Below are 27503 nucleotides of genomic sequence, written 5' to 3' on the forward strand. Positions count from 1 at the left end.
GTGCAATATCATGGTCAATACTAGGACTAGTCGGTTCATCTACAAAGGTAATATGTCACATGTTAACACATTCAATGCATTAATCAAATGCTAAAACTAAATAGCTCTCTGACCTTCTCGTTGTCATATTAGATATATTAAACATGAAGTCTTTCAAACAAACATAAAGATCCAATTAATTCACACTATCAAATGTACTCTTAAGGAAGAGGAACCCAATTCCTTTTGTAGGGATGTTAATTGTGTATTAGAGATAGGGGCAAAGAACATTATACCCAATTATAGATTTTGCTGGGAGTGAATGAAACAGGAATTATTTGATAAACTCTCATAACGCTATTTTCAAATAATTTAGTTTTTGTGTGTAAGTGAAAAAACACACTTATTGTATTAATAAATCTAAACTCAAGAGATGGGTAAGTACAATTTTCTACAGTGAAAATTTAGCAGACTACCCAAAACCGTTTATTTTAAACAAGTGTTCAAATAGAAAAGTCGAGTTTCAAGCAAACAAAAAAGCATTTTAAACAGATATCCATCATCCAAAGAACCAATCCTCCCCATCCTCCATACATTCAAATAAAGAAGCAAGTTTTCATATTTTTTAAAAGATGGCACCACTACATACCAATTAATTCTTCCACTAATTGTTCATACAAACGATTGCATGCTGTACATGTCCAGCACCTCACAGTCTCAATAGCCACAAGGGTCATCACGAAACATTCCAAAAAGGTCTAAGTATTTCTATTTAACATGATTCTTACAAGATGGAAGAAGCCGAAAGATGCATTTTCAATCATTCTGAGAAAGGAGCCATTCCATCTTCTAGAACACATAGCTAGTACTAGAAAAATAAGAATAATTCTACTTCATGCTCTGATAGAAGAGGGGATGGAGAAAAAAAAAAAATCAAGTCACGAGCAGCGGCTGAACTGCACTGCTGTAATGAATATGAATGTATTCTAGGTGCTAAGAATTGTAATATGCAGAGCTACTGAAAAGCCTATTGAAATCAATGAACACTCACAGACAGAGGTTTATTCTTTGCTTTGTGCAAACACAACTGCGTGTGCTGCATTGTGCTTTTCCAACAGTCACTAACAGTTCTGTTAAGGCAGCACTTGTACCACCAAAATTTGGCAACGTAATTTTAAAACAAGGCAATAAACAATAAAAGTATAGGAACATTTAGGAATAACAGTCCTCTGAATTGTGTGGAGTGGGAAAGATAATAATTTTTGAAGTTATATATTAAAAAAAACCCCTAGCAACCCCAAAAATCTGTAAAGTAGAAACATAAATAAAAACAAAAGGATGCACAGCAAACCTGTAATACTATAGTTTAAAGAATTTCTATGTTTTTCTTGCATCCACAGTGATAAATTAGAAGCACTTACAGACTTCTTTCCTACAGCACCCAGGAGACAGGAAGAACCTGTTACACTTCCATTTCAAAACTACAGCAGCTCACTGTCCTATTGCCATTTTTCATTTGCTCAGCTTCCCTGCAGCAAACTCTTAGTTAACATTGGTGTGCTTCTCTAAGGTATGTAACTACTCGCTGCACAATTAATGATTTTACAGCATGAAAACTGGAAGTGCTCAGCTCTATGTCACTTATGTTAGACGTATCTCAAAATCTCACAGTCTCTACTCCCAAAAGTTACAAACCACCAGTGCTTGGAATACGTCAGTACAACCTGTGAATATAAAAGTGCTAGGCAACACTATATAATTTCCCACAACAGCTAAATACAAGAATTCAGCTGAGGAAAAACAGCTTCTAAGTCCTTGAAAGCAACAACAAGTATTCAAATTACTGCTTCACAGTAGATCTAATTCCTAGATGAATCCAAATTGAAGTGGTTTTGGAAATATGCAAGCTTTAAAGAAACTACCAGTGACATTGGTACAGGACAGAAACAACTTGGTTCGATTCCTGAAGAGGTTGAAGGTCAGCTGATAGCAAGCTTTTACATAACACAAAGCGATTATACAGGAAACCGTGATGTACACCATAGAAATTACTGCCTACTAATGTAACGCAGTGACAAGCTCCATCGCTGCTGTCCGATAAGAAAGAAAAACCTAATAACTCTATATATCCCTCGTATTTTGACTTTTCAGTGCTTGCAATATTTGTCTCACTTTCTAATTTCCTTTGTTAATGTTTCTGCACCCCAAAACTTCTCGCCCACACCACGTGAAAGGATGCATTTGGCTCACCAATCAATGAGAAGAACCATGTCCAAAAGGCAGTGAAGCATACAGAACAAGCCAGAGGAGAAGCCACACAAAATAATTCTCTTTCAGTTTTTTTAATCAAAGATTACTGGTGTGCCTTTAAATATTCGTAACAAAAAAGTGAGAGTCTCCAGGACTACTTAGTTTTACTTTTGACTATAGGATATAAGACCAATTTGTTCTGCATTATTATCTATGAAGTGACCTAAGAGACTGGCCATGAGAAAACGAGCCAGCATGGTGACAGAACATCTCTTGTCACCCCTGTTTGAACATGAGCAACTGGTCAACAGTTGCGACCAGTGATTTTCAGAAAGAGCCTTCCAACGCAGAAACATTTATGGGGGTAAGATACTGAAAACTTGCAATAAACAGGCGACACAGCTCCAATGACAGCTAAAGCAGAGAGAAATCAATGTACCAAAGTATATTTGTATTGCAGTGCAGCTGGAGATCAGGGACCTACAAAAAGAGGGAGCATTTGTACACAGTGTAAGTGATCCGGGAAAACATTAACTTTCTGACCTGTAAAGACACAAGTTTACACTGAAGAGCTCAGACACAGAACTAAAGATTTCAAAACTGAGAATTAAATGGGTGAGAAAAGATGACAGAGGATGTACTATTGCCATTCTGTGGATGAAGAGCTAAGAAACAGATATTAACCAATTTTCCAAAGGTTCAAGGGAACACCGAAAACATCACTGAAAAGAAAAGCACAGATCTGTATCATACCCTATTATGCTGTTACAAATTTGTTATCATTAATATAATAATGTCTTTGTTTATACTTGTATCTCCTGGAGCAGTCCATGAAGGTTTGAAAGTAACAACCTGAGCACTTAAATACAGAAGTGGACACATTTTGAGAACCTTAAATATAATTTAAATGAATCACAGAATCATTCAGGTAGGAGTGAAGCTCAGAAGGTCCCCTAGCCCAGTCTCCTCCAAGCGGGGTTAGCACTGAGCTCAGACCCCACGGCTCACCGATTTTGTTCAATGAGTAATGAACAGCGGGAAAAGATCCCTTCCCTCAATATCCGGCTGCGCTCTTATTGACGCAGACCAGTATAGTGTTAGTCTTCATCACCATCAAGGTGCCGATACCACTGAAGGAAGTCAGCCTACTCCAAGAGCATGCCTTGGCATTTGTACTTGGAATTACAGTAGGTTTCTATCAGACCATCCCTCTAGGCTAAGTTCTTCTAAATACACCTGTGCACATATTGACTGATCCCCTAGTCTGGTGGTGTCTGCAAACTTGATGAGTGTATTACATCTCCTCTCTACATCATCTATAAATTTATTAAACAACAAGGGCCCCGAAGAACACCCCTTACAACCAGCCTCCCCATGGAATATGAACCCTTAGCCACTACCCTTCATACCTGACAATCCAGTTTTCCTATGTATCCAGCAGTACACCTATCCAGACTACAGCACGAGGAGGATGTTGCAGAGAAGGTCAAAAGCCTTACTACAGTCGAAGTCAGTGACACCCTTGCGTACTCCTCTCATTCACAGATCTAGTCATCTCATTATAAAAGACAATCACACTGCTCAAGCACTATCTACCCTTGGTAAATCCACACCAGCTATTCCAAATCACCTTCCCCACATGCCCAGAACTAAGTTCCAAGAGGACCAAACTCCATGATTTTGCTAAGGATTGAGAGATGGCCAACTGATTGCCTTCCCTGGATTAGCCTCTCATCCTTTTTAAAGATGTGTGCATGATTTGCTTTTTTCCAGTTAATGGGGAACTCCCCCAGACCTCACGATCCATCCAAGATGACAGACAAAACCTCTGCAATGACATCAGCAAACTCTCTCAATCCCTTCAGATGCATTTCATTGGGTCAAATAGACACATATGGGTTGAGCTGCACTGCAGCTGTCTTGAGAGTTCCTTGTTTACCCAAGTTGGTTATGATTGGGGATTTTATTTGGTCGGGCTTTTGGGAACGTGTGTGCGTGAGGAGGGTGTTAAGGAAATGGTCTAGTTAACTGAACCATAACACATAAACACGGCAAGCAAATTCACAGACTTTAGTCCAGAGAGGCTAACCATCACTGATAGCCCAAGCATCCCTAACAGAGAAAGATGCTATCTTCCACCAATCCCTGGAGATTCAGATTGCCAAATCTTTCTTAACTGGTACTACGAAGTGACTGGAAAAAAGTAGGTTCCCAACGCTAACGTCATCTTTTGTATTTATTCCCCTTTGGACACAGCAGTCTTGCAAGCAGTATTTCAACACCTCAAAAGACAGCAAGAAGGAACTGTATTATTTAGAGGGTGTATTGCAGACCACGTTACCATTTAAAACACCTAATTAGGCATTTCAACTTAAACCGACAATGTAAATATGTGGCTATAAACCTTAATTCAACCAGTATGTATTTTATCAAAGACTGTTATCAGATTTAAAAAAGCAAATCATAAAAATATAATAGCTGTGCAGTAACACTCAAGACAGCTTTAAACTGCTTTTCATGTGAGAGTGTTGACACAGTGTGCACCCCCAAATACAAAAATCACTCAACATGCTGTCCTGGTTTGAGTTAGAACAGCACCAACTCTGTTCAGTGATTTTACTTTTCAGCTCAGTCTCTACATTTCGGCACTTTCTGAAGGTAACGGCGTGTTTCTGCAGACAGTGTCTGCTTCTAGCAGTGACAGCACTTGATGTTTACAGCTGCTACCAGGAGCTGGTGTGCAGAAAGGCTCTGGCTTGTACTTGCCCCTTGTAGACCAAGGTCCCTGTTAATCCTGTGTCCTGTGTTATGGGTGCAGTAAGTCAGAGGCTGCACCTGCGGGGAAGAGCAGACAGGAGAGGTGACCCTACACTGACCAACAAGGTGTTCCATCCCATAGACGTCATACTCGGTGTAAAGCTGAGGGATCACAGGGGTCAAGCTCTCCAATGGCTGATGTCTGAGGAGGACTCTGTCCATTCTGCCTTCAGTCCCAACCTGTGCATCCCTGAATCCAGTTCCAGAATCCAGCTCCTGCATCTGGTTCCCATCTGCTGCTAAGCCCAGTCTGGGCCTTCCCCAGTGCCTGCCCACAGCATCAGTGGTGACAGTGATGCGGTTGCCATCAGGGGCATTGGGTTCAGTATCGGTATTCTATATATTTGTATGTGTGTCATTTTATTATTGTTTAATTGAAGCTGGTTTAGTTTTCCAATCCATAAGTCTCTCTCCCTTATTTCCTTTCTCTTCCCCTTTGGGAATGGAGGGGGTTGGTAATAGAGAGCATCTGTCATTTGCCTAGTGGCTGGGCCAGCCCTAACCCTTGGTACACGCCATCTCCCAAACTAGGTACATTGAAGAGGACAACTAATATTATGGGCTTTCTGAAAACCATATCCATTTCTTAGGTATGTGTTTAAAGATGCCCCTGTATTATTGAATGCGCTTTTGGTTATTCACAGATTTTTGTGGGATTGTAAGAGTGTCTGCTCTTCATAAAAAGCTCAGCATTCTGTAGAAGGCTATAGGGAGGTAACTCATACTACTTTCTGTCTCCAAAGCAAAGGGCTAAGAGTCATTAAAAACTTTATCTTCACTCAGCAGTGGCACAGATATGAAAGCTTGGATGGCATTTACCTAACAGCCATTCCAGTAAGTATTTTAACCACTGCCTCTCTATTTCTTCAATAATTCTCTTAAACAATATGTTGTGGCTTTTGGGGTGTAATTTAAGAATGAATCTTACATGGCAAATTCATTTGCTTATGACGGAAAAGGCAGCACAAAACTATCAAGCACTCATTAGAAGAATTAAAAAAAAAAAAAAAAAAAAAAAAAAAAAAAAAAAAAAAAAAAAAAAAAAAAAAAAAAAATCTTTTCTTTACTGAAGGACAGACAGGACTTGCCAATGTCATGAACAGACTCCGCAGCAAGACTGGCTTTAGAGGCACTTCCTTACTTTCAGTCCTTTGTCAACAACTGTTTCCCATGCTGCATCCTTGGCCTATCCAATCACTTCATGGTACATGAAATGATAGGCTTTTCCACTGTCACAACACACAGCACTACCTTCCTCCAAATTATTATTATTAGATACAGTACATGAAAGCTTTAAAATCTTTCACTTTGGCCAAGCAGGACACAAGGGATGAGCAAAGGCTGCCGAGGCACAGGCACAAGTGGAGCAAGGGAGATCAGAGCAGGGGACAGAGGCTGCAAGGAAGAGGCACCAGTGAGAGGCACTTTATTTTTTAAAGAAACCTGTCAGAAGACGATCAAATAAAAAGGGCGTGTATACAATTTCACCTGCATAGTATGGCAGCCAGAAATAATTGACGAAACAAAACCAAATTGTTACATCAAAAATGAACTATAGAGAACTAACCCTGCTACCATGCAGGATAGTACAAAGAACAAATAATTACCCCACAGCAGTGATTTTTTGTTATAGATCTTGAAGAGAGCTTGAAGTACAAGCTGCTGCATCTTAGACTTCAACCTGCACGGGTAAAAGTTCCAGTAATTAAGGAATTCCAATCCTAAAACACATGACTTGGAAAGAAGATACACTACTGGCTGACTTATCATGATTCCCTACCTATTTTTTCAAAAAAGAACTTTTGAAAAGAGGTTTTTTTTTGGTTCTTAGGTTTTAAGTACTTCCAGCACTGATTGTCTTTACAAAGAACTACTTCATATATCTACTTTACGTAATTATCCTCATGTGGCCAAAAGAATATAATGGAAACATGTCTGCATGCTGAGCACATTCATTTCTCTAAGCCACAGAAACACAGGACTGGAACAAGCCTCCTGAATCATCAAATCCAGTCCTCTGCTAATGAGCTCATGTAAATAATATGTTTATTATACTGACTGAGTTTCACACAAACAGAAAAAGGCTTCCCAAGGATATTCTTTATGTGAGAGTATTCTGAAAACCTTTATCTATGACAGTCTGTTGCTTACTTCAGCGTTAAACACATTTGTAACTATCTTTCTATACAAGGTAACACAAAGGTTCCCGTTCACAGTATTAGACGGCCACATAAAAAAAAAAATACAATTCTGAATATACTTTTTTTGGCTGAGAACTCAACAGCATTCCTTTATTACCTGTAATCACTAATTTATGTTATTATGATACAGTCAGAATGATCTATGCTTTGAAATATATCACCCATTACCAAACAAATCTGATGTTTCTACTCAAGACTCTTCCAGATGTTATGAATTGACTTAAAATTTAAAGTTTTAATTTAAAAAGGAGTTTTGAGTTACAGAAGCATTTTTAACAGTTTTAAAAATATGAATTTGTAATTTCATGTTTTGGCTGTTATACTTCAGAATACCACAATGATTTAAAAATTGTTCTGTGGATAAGAAACTCTGAAATGTTCAGCCTGGAGCAATAGCTATTTGGCAGGTCACACTAAGACCCTAAAAAAAAAAAAATAGAAGACCGTTGCTTATCTTAGAAACACTGATGACATGTTAAAAGCTGTGCCAATGCTATCACTATAATAATGAAAGCAACAGTCTCTCAAAAACGAACATCTGTTAGCTCTAACGTCTACTGCAGTGACATTTATATTTCTATAGTTTGGAACAGCTAGGCTATTCCAAACTTGCAGGAAATAAAATATTATCATAGTGGCTGAAGATTTACATATTCACCCTGACTGCTAACAGTTTTTGCCAAAATTAAAGTTTCCTTAAAACGTGCCGTATCAACCATCTGTATTCAGCCACCATTTGCCCTTAAGGTATCCACATATGCTGGGTTGACAAGCCACAATTTCTGCTGCAGAAGCTTGAGGTTTTGAATTTCTCTCTGCCTGATGCTTATCTCTTCTCAAGAGGAGAAAACAGAATGAGTACATTCTTTCAATTATGTCTTTACTGCATGTAAAAGTATTTCTGGTTGTTTCTCTTAACCTTTCTCTATTTCCACCACCACAGCCCTTTTCAAACTGTGTTATGCAAGTTATCCTATCCGTTAACCAACAAGTACCCAAATATTTCTGACAGAATTTTGAAGAAAAACAGGTATTAAACACCGTTGAAAAAATGCTTTTGAAACCTAGAATGAAGTTCAGCTCTTAAAGCAAAGTGAAAAGCAGAATCTGCCTGATTACTAGCACAGAAATCACTATGGTTGTTTGCCTGTGCTAAGGGTAGAAGCATCAGAGAGATAAAACCATGAGCGATGTGGAAAGGGTAAATCAAGATTAGAAGTCTGCTGGTCACTCTTACACCACTGGTATCAGAAATTCAGCCAGCATGAGGCAGGTTTAAAAAAAAAAAAACCCACACACAAAAGGGAATAAATACCACATAGTTAAAGCTGTGAATCTCCCAGGAAATATTTATTTACATCAATACAGGGTATTGGAGAGCAGTATTTTACTGTAGTACAAAAGAGAATGGAGAAATTTATGGAGCATTTAAAAAAAAAAAAATCACACTTGGCTTAGGGATGTTGTAAAGTGCAAATGGCTAGAGAATAGAAAGTATCAACATTAAGCATCATATATCCTTATCCTGTTCTGACACCTCTCCTTAGGTGTCAGTTTCAGCCAGTTAGATGACACTCATCTAATTCTTACAACATTTTCATGTTATAAAAGTCTGGCCAAATATTTCTATCTGGCTAATTTTCTCTCAGCTATTTACAAATTAATAGTAAACCAAAATGACCTAAAATTTTTCTAGGGTAAGTATGTACTAGATATTTTCCAAAATGGGATCACACCTCTGAGGAAAAGTCTTCATACTTATCTGGTGATACTTTATGCCTAAAAGGAAAAGCTCTACTATAGGATGACTATAAACCTGTTTGATTTGAAAAAAATTTTAAACTTCAACATTATGTTTATTTAGGCTAAGTATTTTAAAATATATCAATTTAAAATTAATTTTCATATGACAACCCACTGCCAAGTTGGAAAGAACATTCACCCAGTAACAGCCAAATCACTTAACTGCCCTGGCAGCTTGACATCTGCAGTCAGGTTAAGCATTGAAGCAGTTTCTCCCTTTCACTCATATAGATAGTTCATTCAACTCCATCTGGGAGTGGATTATCCTTTTTTTAAGTTGCTTTCTACTCTACAAAAAATGGTGTAAGAAGGAAAAAAAAGTTTCAAGCTAGCTGCAAATCTCAGCCATGCACATCTATGGCTGGACTATATTATGAATCAACCTTTTCTCAATAGTTACAAAAACGTTAAGTAGCATTCTAATTTCCATCCCAGTGCAGGTTAACACATCCAAAATTACCCAGTAGGTCAGAAATTTATCATTTGCTGCTCTCTAAGAGAGAAATCATGGAAAAATTACAAGTCCTAAAAAAACATATTAAATGTCGCAATTGCTAATATAGTCACTGATAGAGATAATGGTATTTTCACTAGTCTAGACAACTGGTGAGACTATTTCTGGGAAAAAGAAAATGGCCTTTCATTAGACTAACTGGTATAATTTGAAACAATAGAGAACATTTGGACCTGAAACAGCAGTTTTCAAAGCTAACCACAATATCCTGCATTTAGTAGCACATGGAAAGTACTGAAGCCTGCAGTACCAGCTTACGTTTTCCAATAAATCTGGCAGCTTCCTCACCAATGCCCCAAGAAATCTCCTTACCTGAATGAGGGTTTGAGCATACAATATTCTGACAAATTTTTTAACATAAATCAATTTCTCCTATAAAAGATATTACATCTGCCTATCAGGTTTGCTCTGAACAGATCTCTCACTTCTATAAGCAAATGCGAACCAAAATATAATCTCCTTGCTTCAAAACAGCCTTTTGAGAAAGGACTAGTGTCAAAAGGCAGTTCTTCAGCAACACACCAAAATCCCTACAAGAATCTGCCCAAAGCAAGCTTGATGGAAATGCTGCTTGGATTTGCTTGCAGTGCAGAGTACCACGCTACTTACAAAGAGCTAAAAATCATCCTGATGATGTCCTATGCTCAAGAGCAGGTTATTCACAAAATACTGCTGCAGAAGCCAACTGCTGCTGGCTGAATTTCTACCAAAATACGGTCTGGCCGTATCTGCTTTTACTTTCAATGAGCAGAAAGTGATAGCAAAAATAAATACACCACAAAATATTTAAAAGGGCAATAGTATGTAACCTTGAAAGATATTTATTGTCCCAAAATTTACATTTTCACACTGTTCCAAATAATACTGTACAAATAACTTCAGTAAGGGCATTTATGAGCCCAACCATATCTATTAAAACCTTATACTACAAAAGACAATTATGTTGACGTAAACACAAGGGAAGCAGAGAGGCTGTCAACACTAAGGTATCTCTTTATTCAAAGTAACACCCTTCTTAATCATCAGACAGAAAGAAAAAAGGAAGAAAAAAATCCCAAAACCAAAACACAAACCAGAAGAATCCAACTGATTTTCCTTCAGAAGAGTTAAATAGCCTTTGACTGAATTTCAAAGTAGATCTAGGGTTTTAGTTGCCTGATTAAGTAAAGTTTTAACAAGTGAAGCTGTAATTAGGCATAATGATAGTGGAACAAGCAAAGTTAGAATCATGCATATTAATTCTAACTTTGGAAGATGCCCACTCTTAATGTCATTTGATGTTCTTCCTATTCAGAGAGGGTTATTCAATGTTCAAGGTGCTGGAGCTGTGGTGGAAATTTTCCAGAGCACTTGTGCCGGCACAGGAATTTCTTCCTAGGAAGACAGCCACAAGTACTGTGTTAGCTCAGACCATGCCCACACTCTAGCAGCACCACTTTTTAATATTTCTGGAGTATTCAGGAGGTTTCAGCCCAAGAGGCTAAAGAGCTTATAGCATTCACACAATCCCATATGGCATTATGCCAAGAGTCTGCAATGGAAATTTACAACTTGGTTTCTTCTGAACTGCTCAGCTGCTACCAGAATACAGTACAATGGCCATGTTTAAAGTTCTCTGAACTTTAATCACCACATTTCCCTAAAATCTGGTAGCAAGTCATGAGTAAGAATCTTTGCCAAAATGAAAGTAGGAGATTGTGTAGAAAGGTTGGACTTGATTTTGACAATCCTGACACAATGTTTACACAACATTTCAATTGTACAAGATCAGAAAACTCCCAGCAAACACTCCAGAGCAAGTACAAATACCACACGTAACTTAAATCAAGCACCCAATGTTCATTTCAGGCATAGTATTGAAAAACCCTTTATGAAGACTGGTTACATGACTTACAAACTTGTACTGAAAGATCAACAGGGTCTAAAGAAGAATCCAAAATTACACTGAATATTGATGCATCTAGTAACTGAAAATATCTATACAACTCCCACTCAAAAAGGTAAGAGCAATATAAAAAACATCTGATACCCAAGAAAGCACTTTTGTTACATCAACAAAATTCTGTCAGAAGAACAGAATAATTATATCTTTTGTGTGATTTCCATTCTTCAATGCACACAAAGTTCTTCACTATTTTTGCGTGTTTACTTTAAACTGGTATCAGATAATACAGATAATTCTGGGGGAGGGCAAGATCATTACTGCAGATCCACAATTGAAGACAACACTGCTAGAACAATTTATCTGTAACTCCTTTAACCTAATCTGTAAAAAACCTGAAGGGTATTAAGAAGAATAGTTTTTCACATATGTAAATCTGAAAATCAAAATTCAGTATTTTCTAAATACTTTTTAAACTAAATTCAGGAACAGACAGCCAGGTATAAATCAACCCCTGTGGCGAACGGTCTGCAGACATCTAGACTTCAAAGGATCAAACCACACACTACAGAAGAAAATCCTGGGGCAAAGATGACACAGGCATTGACTACTTGAGTAGAACAGAAATGCTCACTCTGCCTCTGAAACTCTCTCTTCAGCAGATGACTCCAGTTCTTCCAATATTCAAGACTGCATTTTTAATAGTTTTTTTTCTACTACCTACAATCCTTCCATGAGTTCCTCTTTTCTTCCAAATTATCTCAAAAGTGCCCAACCCCCTTCCTAACAAGCTCCTTGTAATTCCAAATCTGTTTGTGTCACAGCTCACAAGCAAATCTTTGTGCCTTATCACATTTGCATCCACAAACCCTTGAATTCATATCCACATTAGCATCCTTACTTGCAAATTCACATAATTTTATTGCCACCCTTTCACCTGAAACAGCCTTCCCTATCCCATGTCTCAGAGCACTTTCACCTTACCGATTCAGCTGTTTTTCACAAAACACCTTTATATGGATTCGCAACCATATTCTCTCTTTACTGGATTCCAAATATATTTTATACTAGAGAAGTAAAAATATTGTGAAATGTTATTTGTCCATATACATAACATCAGAGCATTATGTGGAGCGATAACCAGATGCAGTTACAGAATGCAAAGCTCTCCAGGGGGTTAAGGAAAACTCTAGAAAAATATTAGATCACAGTAGATTTACTCCCAGTGATCCTTCACGACTCAAAACAAAACAGAATATTTTTTTCCTCCGCTGAGAAATATTTTTAGTTTTACCAACTTATTATTAATCTAGATGAGAAAAGAGCTCCCATGTCCCTCAATCTCAGGGTTTACAGGAACAGCAGTGGGGTACCTGGCATGGTGCTCTCCATCTTTAGCTGAGAAAAGCATTTGATGTACACTAGAACAGTTTAACTCACCAATAAAGGGAATAGAAGCCAAGGAGTCACCAGGTGGGCTGGAACCTGATGCTTTCCTTTCTTCTATTCTTTTTATGTGGACTTCTCTCCGAGCATCGTTAGGTAACCAACAGGTAGTGTCTGAGGCTGCCTCTTGGTCATTTACTGCAAGGATGTAGGACTGATGCCTCAAAGGCTGTGGGGTTTGGTGGCCAGAAGGTGATTTGTCCCGCATGACCACTATGTCTTTGTCATTTTCCTGAACATCCGTTTGCGGAATTTCAGGCTCATGGACATCTTCCCTTTCAAAATCACAAGTCTTTTGTCTGATGGAACCATCTACATTGTCAGAGGTAGTTGAACCCTCACTTGTTGGCTGAACAAGTTTGCTAGGAGTTGGAGACAGAGAGGAGGGTTGGATGGTTTTGACAGTTGCTGTTTTGTGATCTGGGGCACCTTCTGCTCGGATCCTTGACTGTTGGTTTAACAGACCACTCTGATGCAAGTGATTTACTGTTCTTTGGTCTTTGCTGGCTACTGCATCCAGTCCCTGTTTAAGGGGAAATGATGGTTTTGCTGCATAGGGAGTAGAGTTCTTCAAAGAGCTACTTTTAGAACTTCGGGCTGGTGTCAGAGACAATCTCTCTTGTGAAACCGCTGTAGGTTTTGAAACTCCCCCAGGAGTTTGCAAGTCTCGAGAAGGCTGTAACATTTTCATATCTGGTGGAATTTTCTGAAAATGAGAACCAGGCAGAGAAGCTCTACTACCTGTTCTCCTGTTATCTGAAATATAAGCACTTGGAGTCATGGAAAAATTTTGACCTCGAAGGGACATATGAAATGCATGCTGTCTAGATCTCTCATAAATACCTCGCCGATCATCTTGCTCAGTAAATCCTGTCCACTTATAAGTCTTTCTCCTATCTCCATTCATATCCGCAATCATATTCTCAGAATGAAAATTTTCTAGCACTTCACCCTGTTTGCTGAGATAATCCCATGACCGAGCCCTGTGATTCCTAGCATTAACTGAAGGTGAAGTTAGAGTATCTTGTGAAGCACTTCGTGGCCACTCTTTCATCAACACAGGGTCTTCAAGTCTTTCCTGTGATACACTTCTCTGTCGGATCTGAACAGATTGTGGAACCCTGTCGTGAGAGGTGCTCCTGCGCCGTACCTGTGAAGCAGTGCGACTCGGCACTACTTGGTTATAATCAGTTGTATTCTGCGAAGCTGCTCTTAAGCTATCTAACCTTTCCTGTATTGTTCGAGAGCCATACATGTGCATACGCCTGTTATCAATGTACTCTTTGTAAGTCTTGTAGGTCTTCCAGTCTATATGCTGGTGGGAGGTTGGAGAACTGTAATGATTAGCAGAGACTGGGGGTGAGTCTGTGGCTTGAGCAGGAGGTCTAGTGCTTGGGATTCCCTCTGGACATACTACATAATTTGAAGCTGTAGTTAGTGTTCCAGTTGGATCAACTGGCCTTGTTATTGGAGTCTGTGGAAGTACAATGGCAGTGGACACTGAAGATGGTGGTGATGTGGTCCGTGCTTTTAGACTGGTTTGATCTTTTAAGCCATATCTTACTTCTTCTGTCCTGTGTGATGGACCAGCATGATAATTATTTCTACAAGATGACAAATCGACAGCCTTCTCAGAAGGCACAATAACAGTCCTTACAGTTTCATTGCAAACACACACGGCTGTATTTGATTTTGCAATGTCTGTTGGTGATGGAGGCACTTGTATTTCCATTCTGTAGGCTCTCTCTGGCTGTGTCAATGCCCGTACTGGTCTACTGACTTGCTGTTTCCCCAGTGAGAAATCTGATGATAGCTTGTCACCAGCTTGTGCCATAACAGATGCTGGGGATGTCAAGCGTGGATAGCATATTGGTGGTGGTTCAGGTATGTTGTGGGCATTACCACTGTAGGCTTCGTTGCCTTTCAAGTAGGCATCTTGAGAATACGCCTGTGGAGAGAAGATTAAGTGAGTATTCTATAGTGAGAGAATAGAGATGGAAAAGTTCACCACCTAGCACTTGCACAATCAAGCTTCAAGAGAGAGAACACAATACAAAATTCACACTATCTATAATTTTAGATAAAATGTTAGTTAAAAAGATAAAAATAACATTCCATTTTCTTAGTGAGCAGACACAGAACAGGCAAAACCACTACACGTATCTTCTTCAACAATTAAAAAACTGAACTGATGATCAATTCTAGGAAATACTGCAGGTAGGGCACCAAGGCAGGCTTCCCAAAATCCACGAGCACAAAACACTGTATTTTTCTCCCCCTTAATTTTGCTTTCTATCACACATGCCTCACACATTCTTCCCTTTCAAGCTTCGCATTGCTGGAAACAGAATTCTACAGCAATTGACAGGTTAAAATGCTGCATAATAAATTCAACTAGCACTAGAAAATTCCCTATTGACTTCATGTATAAAAGAACTCTGTTCACTTAATTTACAACATTTGAAATGTACACTCAAATATACATACACCCACTACTCCAAGATGTCTTCTGCATAAAAACTACTGGTCCTAAACACAGAATGAATAAATTGAAGCAGTAACATCTTTGTTGTGAGCCAACACCCTGTAAGTCATCGTGCATTTTACAGGAGACAACAGTCAGTACATGGCACACAAATCTTACTGCAAAAATATTAATAATATTTAACATTTTTAACTTCAGGCACAAACAGTATGAAAATTCAGACACGTCCACTGCTGTCAACACACTATTAAAACACAAACTAAAATCCTGAATTAATTTCCATAGTGCATTTATTTGCACCTTTATGATCAAGAGCCTGACTCCTGAAAAAAGGTTATATTACACTTAGTATCTTTCTGTAGCCTTTTAGAAAGGCAGCATTTATCATTGTGAAGTTAACAGAACATTCAAAATAATAAATCGATGAGAAGCATACAGCATACTTAAATGATATCCTATTATTGAAAAACTTCAGCATGACTTCGTTCAATTTAAACATAATGAAATAAAGAGCCAACGCAGAGCCTGCCAACACAACAGAGATTAGAATGATTTCTCAGGGCTTTTACACGCTTAGGCGTGGTATATCACAGCATTTCCTGTCCAAATCATAACATGCTCAATTCCAGAATATCAATGTGCCCTGTTTTAACACCAGATAGGTTATAAAAGCCCAAGTGCAGCCATAAAATTAATGCACAGCAACGTATAGAGAAGGGCGAGGCATTTTCAATACTGCTGCAATGTTACACTGAGCATTGAAGTGCAAAATATTAAAGCACACAGAGAAAACCAACCAAATAATACAGGCATAAACCACAAATTAAGGGATTAGCATTATGAAGAAAATTCAGCTCAAACAATCTAGCTCATTTACAACAAACTTGCTGTTTCACATTCTTGCTTCTTGCAAATCATTAAGAAAAACATGCCTTACAAAACCATCAGAGAAACGGCTACTGTACATTTCTTACCAGTGCTGTGACATCCTTTGTAAACTGCAGCTGGCAGAAAACAGGAAAACATAGTAAAAGCTGCTTACAGATGTAAAGACAGCATTATCTTGTCATATTGATGTTGAATACAGCAAGCTAAAAATACAACTACACTGATTTCACTGGAAGGTACCAACAGAGGTAAAGGGCAGCAGAGCATAAAAAAAACTTCACCCTCCTTGTGAGCATGTCCATCTCAGGCTTTTATCTGCTCCTCGCATTTATCCTCTACCCTTATAGAAAGCAAAATACATTTGTGTCATTTTGCCTCTGTGCATCCCTACAGCTGCCTGCAGAGAGCTCCGGCTCTACGCAACGAGACTTCCCTTCCACCACAGCAACACTGCTGTCTCTCATTTCCCCTGGGCTGCTACCATCCCTGCTTCCTGGTGACGAAACAACAGCTTTATTATGCATTTAAACCAGCATGCCCCTTCCCCACATATATCTGAACATGACCACAAGTTGTCAGCTGACTGCAGCTGCTTGCATGCTGTACATCTGATATTAGAGGCATGATGCTGCAGAAAGAGTCTACTCATGTGATTTGTATTTTTTCCCCCCCTCCACTTATAGTAAAAATCAAGCCAGGTTTCCTCTGGCACATTTAACAGAAGAAAGGAACGTACAAAGATAAATACTTCCAAATCTTTAAATAAATGACTATTTAAGATCTTGATAGGCTGTAAGAATTAAAAAAAAAATTGTAAAAGATGTTGAAGACCCAGAGGAAGAGACTACTGGCATGAAAGACAAAATAATCATTCCCCCCCCCCGCCCCCCTTCAGAAAACAATTATTACTTCATACAGGTCAAAACACACATATTACACCAACATAAAATATACTGCGTTTGTTTTTGTAAAACATGCCCATGACAAACAATGCTGCATTGACTTTGACAGCAGAAAGGCTAAATTCCAAAACTGGTGTGAGCTGATGGTAGCTGAAGACTATAACTGAGTATAAAAATCAGTTCTCAGCTCTTGACAATTTATCACAGATATTAAAATGTCTTCCTCAAAAGACAGCATTCTCACAGTGTCCAAAATGAAATCACCTGGGCTTTCTGCTCCCTTCCCTCAAAAAAGAGTGTGTTTCCATGATAGCAAGTATATCTGGACAGACTGACAGTTCTCAGTAAGACAGAGTTCCTGAAAAAGAGTTTGATTATGGAAAGTATAGTTCTTTCAACCTCAATTCACCCACTTCCCAAGAAATCAGGGAAAGAAAGGTAAACTTTCTTCCAAGAATGAGTAAGTGAGGGCTGTGACATTTCCACAAAGAATATTAAATATCTTTGTTTCCTAATTCTGATTAAGGGCCTACAGAATAATATTGAAAATTCAGAAAGAAATGCACAGATGCATTCCAAATAATGTCACACTGAATGAAGCCTTCTTACTGTGAAATATTTTAATTGCTTTAACCAGAAGGTGATGGTTAAATTCTTAGAAGTAGTTTAGAGACTAAAAAATGTGAAGTACACCAATGTGTTTATTAGCATTCACACACTATTTTGACACTAAACATTTTTCAACTATACATACAACATAGTTCAAATATTACTCTCTTCTCCCTTTAGTTCCTTAAATTATATAGTATGTGGAAATACCACCTTAATCTCCAAGTGATTGCAACAGAGGATATACTCATAAAGAGCCATAAGGGTAAGGCTTAAATTTAATTCTTAAAAAAGCCTTAAAAATAATTTTGAAAGTTTTTAATATCCAGATCCACTGATCTGGATACATTCCCGATTCAGACAACAGCCAAGCCACTCAAATTCCTACAGGAGCTGGATACTCAGCAGTTCTGAGAAGTTCCAACACGACTGAAAAATCAGTCTTGACATTTTTGAGGAGGTATGAAGCAGCTCATAAACAGCAGTCATGGAAAACTCACCATACAAATACAACAATTTAGAGTGACATTAACAGCTTTGATGGATAACAGCTCTGCAACAATTACTAGAAGAAAACTGCTGCGTTTACAGTAAGAACTCAGCGTGTTTCCAGTTACTGGGTACAATTTCTTCCCCACTTTGCAATGTGGTTTTGTTTGCGCCAAGTTTACAAACTCCTATGGCAAAGAATTAATTTCTTGCTGTGCATTTGTATAACCCCTAACACACTAAGGGTTTAACTGGAAAGTTAACACATTCATGCCATATGATATGCAAAATAAATTTTAAGCCAATAAAATATTCTACAACATATTTTATTAACCCTCAAATTCAGCTGAAGGGTTTTGCTCGCATTTTTCCCCCACTTGATTTTATGCCATTTGGTGCTGCAACAAGAGCTGACGTATAAGGATTCGTCTTAGTAAGAATCATGATGAAACCCTGTACTTTCAAGATCTTGAGCCAACCATGTTCCACACCCCTTAGACCAAATCTATAAAAGCATGTAGGCATATGCCTCACTGAGGATGAGTATGCTTCACTACGCTTCACCAAAGGATGAATAACAATACTGATTTCAATCAAACTACTTGCAAAAACAGATGTGTTTTGATGAATCAAGAGCTAATGCGCCCGGCACCTTGCAAGACTGAGCTTGAGGCATTCTCCAACCAGTTTGGCTTCAGATTGTTTTTCTTTACTACTAAGTTCTTCTTCTTCCCAGTCCTAACTTAACTCACATTTAGCATGAGTATGGGAACTGCACACCAGAAAAGGCTTTTAGCTGTCTTAAACGGAAACATTTTTCAGTTTTAGTTAGCTCTGGCATAAACATTAGTAATACAACTCCAGTGATTTCATGTAACTCTGAGACACCCAGCAAACACTATGGTCAAATAATATTATTTGGGGAAAAAAACGAAACAAAACAAAACACATCCCCTCTTTCTTCCCAATGGCAGTGGAATTTTAGTATTTAAATTAAATGCCTTAGGCCCAAGAAATGTGATTTCCCAATATAAGCTTTTTAAGAGACTTTCTTGTAAATATTAGTCTAAATTAGGATGGGGAGCGTTGATGCAAACAGTGTTTTCTAACATATGCAATGTTAGATAACAAAGTTTAAGTCTCCTCTTCGAGGTTGCTATGTCTTTGCACCACACCCCTCCTCCCATTGTACTTGCTGCCAGAGCTTTAATATTAACCTCTGCGCACATTAGTAACTGCGTCAGTACAAAATCCAAAAGTAAACAAATGCTCCAATATTCTTGACTAAATACAGCTACTTATGAAAACATCTCTATTTATTAAAAGTAAACCAAATGAAAATATTTCACGGTTTGCCAGTGAAACAGCCATGCTGCTCTACTAGGTCTGATGCAACTGAATGGTTTCAGGAAAAAAAAGACAATATTGATGAGTTGACTGCGGGCTGACCTGTAGTCAGAGGCGTAAGGTTACTGGGGCATCTAAAACTCTAGAACAAGTTTCCTTGTGTATATTTTTCTTTTTTTATTTTTTAATACAGGTGTATCACTGGGAATTTCAAGGTCACTACAAGAACTTGAGAGCTGCCAAATTCCACAAAACTTGTAATTAGCAGAAGTGACAAAGCAGCAAACTTTTCTTTTCAGTCCAGATCTCCCAATATACTGAAAAACCTCCTGACCAGAAAGAGTAAAAACTTGCTTTCCTGATCATTCCCATATAGGATTTTTCTGTTCCCCTACTACATATGACAAGAGAAACATTTCTGTTCAAACAGTCAACTTTCATTTACCATTATTCACAGAATGCCCAACAAAATCTTTTTGTAAATAAAACCGTACAGAGATCTTTCTGGAGCTCCAAGGCACGTTTCAGATTTGTACACTACTAAAATTTAATGGTTACAACCCCTAGGACTACAAGCAACCTGCTACCTTTTGGGGCAATTCCTATGAGGAAATTGCTTTTTAAAAGTTATTGAAAATTAAACTGTTGGAGGTGGCATGAAAGTTAGGAATGAGGAACTTCTGAGTGAATAGTGAGGAAAAGTGCCAGAAAATGAAAGATGAAAAAACAGGATAACTTACCTATAGTGTATGTATAAATAAACATGCACACACACATACTAAGTAGATACACACATTCACATCTAATAAGCCCTATATATATAAACAATAATATTCTAGGTTACAAATAACCTTCCATGAATATCTCCAATGTAAATCATATTCAAGACGCAATTGTTGAAAGTGTTATTTTCAAGTACCTGGTACTTGGAAATTGAGTGACTTGTAAGCTATACTCTTCTTTACATACACAAGGAATGATTGGCAAACAAGCAAATTCCAGCATGAACACACCTCGAAAAAGTGGTCCAAAAATTCTGCGTTCTAAGGACACCCTAAACATGCGCATTATACACTATGAAGTCTATTGACAAGAGTTATAATAAGGCTGACCTGTAAGCGGGCTTAGCAATTTGTTTTCCCTCTCTGGGGAGCACCTTTACATTCAGCAGCTTTGTGTAGCACACAAAGCTTCTGAACGAAAGGGAAGTATCATAATTTGAATAAATTTTTATAGTATTAAATGTTATCCAAAGGCTACAGAACAGCAAGAATTCCATTATACACACTTGAGAAAACGAACTATTTGCAGTCAACCTAAACATGTGTTCCCATTTGTATGAAGTCAGTGGTACTAAACCTACGAGATGCCAAAATTCTGTCAAAAAAGGTTGCAAATGCTGCAGAAATTGTGTACAGATATATCAAGTTTGTAAAACTGAGGAGATTATAGTTTAATAATAACAATCCTCTTCCTCATGGTCTTAAAATGGTTACATACATACAAATGTTTCAAAATTATGAAAATTTATTATTTTAAGTAAACTAATCTCAAATGTGAAGAGAAGCATGAAAAAAGCCAACACATTTGCAGCTGTCAAGAGTTCAAGTTTTTGTCACAGATGGTGATGTTTTAAATAGCCCTCCCCTGATCCCCAAAGTGACATTTCCAAGATCACGCCAGTGAACGAACACAACTGACACTACCTTCACTAATGGCAGGTTTTCACATATAATTCTCTTCTAAGCAAGCAGCATGCATATGCCACAAAGTGATCACCTGTAGATTGGACCACCTCATTGATATTACTGACAAATGTTTTTAAAGCCCTTTTTTCAGGAAATTCAATATACCAGAAGGTTCACAGACATAACTGGACATTTCTGAAGACTAAAGTCAAGGTTTACAAATAGCAAACCCAGGACAGGAACAAGCAACTGCATTCTCTATGTAGTTAACCTAGCAGTCATCACCACATAGAGCAGACAATACTATAAAGCTTACCACAACCAGTATCTTTGATGACTGTAATGGAACTATTTCACCTCATTGCCTAGACAAACTTTGATTAGCTCCTACTAAAATACCCAGCAGTACTTTGAGTTTTTCTATTTTTACAGCACACTGGTATTTACCATCAATGGCCTACAGTGTCATCTGAAGATATTTACAGTGAAATTTGACACATATCAAAACAACTAAATTCTTTAACATACTGTAATTTACATAACACAACTTCAGTGACAAAAGTATAATTTTTTCCTCTATTAATAAGGGCCTTATAATTTCTTGTTTACTTTGCACTTATACTGATACTACCACTACAGGAATTATTGTTGTCACTTACATTAGCTGTACTTCATTCAGGAATAACAGTTTGCTCTGAGGTTTATATTTTATTTAAACACAGGATTTCCAGAAAAGCTAACACAGCATTAACCACAAAGACAAAAATAGGAATACAAAACAAAAAAAGCATGTTGTTTCCCAGCTGAAAGCAAAAAGTTACTGTCTTTTTACAGGGGGTGAAAGGAATAACATTCTATGCTGTTAATCAAAAAATATTTTAAACACGAGTGTTCAGCTTACAGTAGTGCAAAGTTCTTCACCAAATCTTGTCATTGAGAATGATAGACCCTAACATCTAAAGGCTGAAGATTAATAATCACCATCTGCAAAGGAATTGCACAGATTTTTCTCATTTGACTGAAATTACAGTGGTGAACTGTGTCTCAAGAGACTGCTAGTTGTTATTTTAGAAGTGGTAAGATCTTTCCTCCTCTGTGGTGGTCTGAAAGGGAGAAAACTACAGGCCATAACGGACAATTTTTGTTGTATAATGCAACTCTTTTTATCATCTGTATCTTCACACATTACAACTCTGCCATCAAAGACTGACATCTGAAAACATACATACTAAAATACAGACCATGACAGAACCCCATAAACAAACCGCAGGTGTCAGAAGTCTTTTCCAACAGGCCTGAGTATGCACAATGCTTAGTCTGGTGGACTACAGAAAACAGATGCTATACGGAACTGCTAGTCCTCAAGACAAGTCCAATTTTACTCAAACAAATGTGTCATAGCAAGCATAAACTTCTCCATGTTGCATCATAATCATGTACCAACAGGAAATGACTCTCAGAAGGAACTCATATAAGATACAGAAGTAATGCATCATTTTTTGCTAAATAATGACTCCACCTTTCAAACCTATCCCTCTTTGTCTCCAAAGGAGGAGCCTCACATACAAATCTTTTTTAGTGATGAAATGAAATTATTCCTCCATGTATCTCCAGCTTCTTTCTAGAACTCCCAAAGACAGATATTTTTTCCTCTTCCCTTTATCCCTCAGTCTCCTCCAGGGGAATGACCTTATTTTCTCTTTATAATATCCTTCTCTAGCCCAAAGGCAACAATCATCTTTTTTTCTCTGCCCCCATTATCTTTGTCATTGATATAACAAGTTAAATTCCAATTGTTTTTCATCTATACTTCAACTGAAGTTCACTTCATGTTTCAGCAGCAAAGATGTGCATAAGAGCTTCTCACCCAGCCAAACACAAAGGTTTACCTTTAAACCTGTAAGTCTTGCCTTGCCCTGATCCTTAGACTGTTACAGTGACAGGACTGCATTAGATGCATATGGCCATTCAGATCATTTACAAGTTAGAACTATTCCTGCGTTTTTACATATTCGCAGTTTCAATTAAAAAAACCCAAACAAACAACAAACCCAAACCCAGCTTTTCACTCCCACTTATTAATGCAATCAAAACTCAGCCCCTGCCCCCAACATTTTTTGTGCTGGATTGCTGACATATTTATCAAATGTTCTCAAATATCACTTCTATTCTAATAATCTTGGCTTGTTAGTCTAATCGGCTGAGTTCCTATACTAGCCTCTGTCTTCGCCTGCAGTTCGAAACAGAGTTTCTTTGTTGTTTTTTTTTTCTTTATCTATTAATTTGACCTTTAATACTGGAAAACAGCTACTGAAACCAAACAGGTTTTTCTTAACTGCTATTTAAAGTCAAGTCTTATTATTTCTCTGTGGATTAGAAAGCATAGTTTTCCAACTACTAACCAGAAAGTCTACCTTGCTTGTTGTCTTCTTTCCTCAACTTCCAATTAAAAATAAACCAGAGAAAATCAATATATTATACGTATTTCTAATTCTTCACAATATGCACTTGACACATTTTATTAACAGCTCTTTTGGACTTAGAGACACGAAGTGGGAGATAAATTATCTCACTATATATGCTGGACCTCCATTCAGATTGAGACATACAGGTACTAGTGCAGGAAAATACTTACAGCAGTTGTAATTAAAGAATTTGGTAATAACTTTCAGCACATTCATCATCTCTATCTTGGAAATAATAGTGAGTTATTAACAAAGGATACTTTTAAACACCATACATTGTTTTTTCAATTCAAGTTTAGTAACTATTCCCAACTTGTTTAGAATCCGATAATCTAGTTAAAGAAAGGAATCCAGTTCATAAAATTCTAACACCAGGAAACTAATCCAATATATAATGAAAATATAAACACTAAGATTTTGCATTTTTTTTTTTAACAGGATGCTAGAAGTATTATGTGAAGAAGGTATTCTCCCCTATATTTGGATTCCTCTGAAGTTTGAGGGATGGCAAGCAAGTAGGAAAATATCTAAAGCAGTGACAGAGAGATAAATGTGAAGTAATTATTTGCTGGTAGCATGGTTCAAAGACTTTGTGATCATCAGCCACACATTTTTCAGTCAACATACTGTCTAAATATAAGCTTCATTAAACATACCAATTGAAGGATGTCCTCATCTTTTGGCATAACACTAAGTTCCAATATGCTGTCACTGAAACAAATAGAAAAAAAAAACAACACACCACACATGAACTTTTGGAAAAGATTTTCAATACTTGTTACAAAGATGATCCATTAACTCCCACAGACAAAATCCATTCAAAAAACTTCCACACTCAGCTGATCTGTCAATTTTTTCCCCCCTTCCTCAAATCCCATGGTACATTTTTCGTTTGGAGCTTCTCAGACAAACCAAAGTGTTAAATCTGTGAACACAAGTTAAAACTTCTCTCTTTCTTCCATTTAAAACTGAAGTCTGTTAGCACTCTTTCAAATTGCTGGGGAAACATCATAACCAGCACACTGTGTGAAAAGTGGCACAACAGGAGAGCAAGCACTGACTTAAGACCTTTCCGCTCCCATCACCTCCTAGCAGAATCAACTTAAATGTATTTATTCAGTCAGATGATATCTGAAATATGGATGAAAAATGCTTGCTGTTTGTAACTGCCAAGTTTGTCTGTCTGAATTGCAGAAACCTAAAGCAGCAGCAAGATCCAGGAATCCAGATAGTTTAATCAATATAATTTCAATACAGGCAAAATCAGGACACCAAATGTACAGCATATCAGTTATCCAGAGTCAAATATTGTACAACAGTGAAACCACTGGTTAGTGTCTACCAGATAAAAGTATTTTCACAAGCAAGAGAGAAGTATATGCTTGTAACATTAGATACAGAACAAGTGAATTCATTACCTCATCTAAGATAGAGGAATACTCTGTTCCCATTCATTAAATGTCAACTGGAACAGATACAGAAAAGAACTACAAAAGCGATGGCTTGTGCAGACTATTTTAACTAGGCTTAAAAACCAGAAAATTACGGTATCTTAAGCGTTATTTCAAAATCTCATGTTACATGTCAAGAGAAGAAAGGATATTTAAATAAACTGACCAAACCAGCACAAACCTCCCTCCCTACAGCCTAAATGGATACATCAGACTAGAAATCAGCTTATCTTACTGATCAGTACAATGCAGTCTTTGCTGACAAAAGACAAAAACAGCAGAGAGACTGACCACCAACTTCAGGGCACACAAGAACAGTCTGTGAAAGCAGTGAGAAGGATCTTGGTTCATTACTTCTGCAAAAAGGAAAGTCATCTTCTCAAACATGTAACATGTGATTTATTATGCTTTCTTATATGAAAAATCTTTTATTTTGTGGTTCTTTGTCCAATTTTTATGACCGCAGACATAAGGCTGCATTCCAAAATAGCAGAGTAAGGGTACTGGGCTTCACAATCTTCTTAAACCATTATTCATTTTGAAAAAAAGTGTTCTTCAATCACCATAAATTACTTTAGTTTTAAAGCCAAAGCTCAGCAGTGATAGATTTAAGTTTTTCCTTTTAAGTCTACATACACCTAGGGAAAAACTCTTCAAAAGCCTTTCAAAGGTCTTTTAAAATATTGAATTTTAAGAAACACAGAAATATTGACATTACGTGCATTTCCAATAACATTTCCCATTTTGATTGAATACATAAACAGCAAGACTATTTAAAATGATTCTTTAAAAGCAGTGTCATCAGGAGCTGACTTTTGATTAAACTCTTTTATGTGGATATTAAACTATTTATCACTTGTAAAACAAAGAGAGAATATGAAAGAGATACCACCGGTTGAGGCATTTCCAATGAAGCCTTCAGATTTAATTTCTACATATGGGTATAGCATGTATGTGTAAATTCTATTAGGCAACTTATGGTTTGATAATTATCAATTGCTTTTTTGCAGGATGAAGATTTTGGAAGCCAAAAATATGATGAATAGCATTGCTCCTCTTCAAGTACTTTTTATATAAATGAATATAATTTGACGCAGAACACACCATTCTCTTATACAAACATTTTGTGGCCCCCCCCCCCCTTTTTTTCCCCTAAAAAAAAAAAATTAAATCCATTTACACCTTTTTTAGTAGCCATCTGAAAGAGGGAAGGGTTCCATTCAGGAACAGTGTTTTATACATCATTCAAGTAACTACTCAACTGTTCTATTCCACTTTGCCTGCAGAACCTTTTGGAGATGATTTGGATCTTCCCATTTTATTTTGTGAAGTGCTCTCAATGATTTTCAATTCTCATGTCAGAAACGAAGAGTATTAAGAAATACTTCTGGTGCACTGTACTACATGATATGCATTAGGCAGTATTTTACATTCTGAGAGATATCTATCATGCAAATGACTTTCATTACACCTTGAGACTTAAATTTAAATTTATTGACTCAGAGGCATCAAACTAAAGCACTAATCATAAAGACTATCTTTTGATGCATTATTTTGTATTAATGAAACAGATTCAGTAGCTAAACTCCACACTTCTGAGTAACCCAAACACTTTCAAGAGGAATTTGCAAAGAGAAACAAGCAGAATAGATTTAATCATTCAAACTCACAGTTAAAAAAAAAAAGCTGGGAAACAGAATCTGCTTCTTGTTTTATGTAGAATAGTAAATAGTTTACAGAATTTACATTAGTAATCAACATATCTCCAAGCTGATTAGGTAAACAGATGAGAATCAATTCTTAATAGAACAAACTAACACCTCTTAGTAAAGAGTAGGAAACCTCGAGTTAAAAGTGCTCTCATGACTAATCTTACAGGGCATAGCTAATTCTAACAACTCTTTTGAGGTGCGCCCTGCACCTTCTAGAGGAAATAATCAGCTGAAGTTCAGCTTTGCTATCTCCAACCAGAGGAAAATTAATAATGTTCTAGACACAGCTTGAAACTTTTCTGAGAATAATGCAAAACATGGCTGAAATATATCCCATCCGTAAGTCCCGCTGGAATTTACGGGGATCATTTCTTTTAAGGCATCCAATTTCTGATGCCTGCAGCATTATATAATGAGGACAAACAGCTACAGTGAACAACTTTCTAGAAAAATAAAGAGCAGCTACAGAAATGGAGCTGCAGGAGTAATCTAATTTTAAAAATCAGCAAGTTCAAACTGAGTTTCATTACAAAACAGTTGAACAGTGCGTGTGTGAGGGAACTCTAGAGGAGGAT

At 37.4% G+C, this 27503-nt stretch overlaps 1 protein-coding gene across 1 annotated transcript in view; it reads right to left on the minus strand.

Moving 5' to 3' along the window:
- Positions 1 to 27503, minus strand: part of ARHGAP21 (Rho GTPase activating protein 21) — a 67698-nt gene that overhangs the window by 16139 nt on the left and 24056 nt on the right. The window contains exons 5-7 of the mRNA XM_010137443.1: positions 24422 to 24476; positions 12887 to 14840; positions 1 to 39 (exon numbers count right to left, since the gene is read on the minus strand). The exon at positions 1 to 39 is cut by the window's left edge and continues 1 nt beyond it. Of these exons, the coding sequence (XP_010135745.1) occupies positions 1 to 39; positions 12887 to 14840; positions 24422 to 24476 (2048 nt within the window). The remainder of the gene's footprint in view (positions 40 to 12886; positions 14841 to 24421; positions 24477 to 27503) is intronic.

The sequence above is a fragment of the Buceros rhinoceros genome, unplaced genomic scaffold (genome assembly GCF_000710305.1).
Source record: "Buceros rhinoceros silvestris isolate BGI_N320 unplaced genomic scaffold, ASM71030v1 scaffold816, whole genome shotgun sequence".
Lineage (NCBI taxonomy): Eukaryota > Metazoa > Chordata > Aves > Bucerotiformes > Bucerotidae > Buceros > Buceros rhinoceros.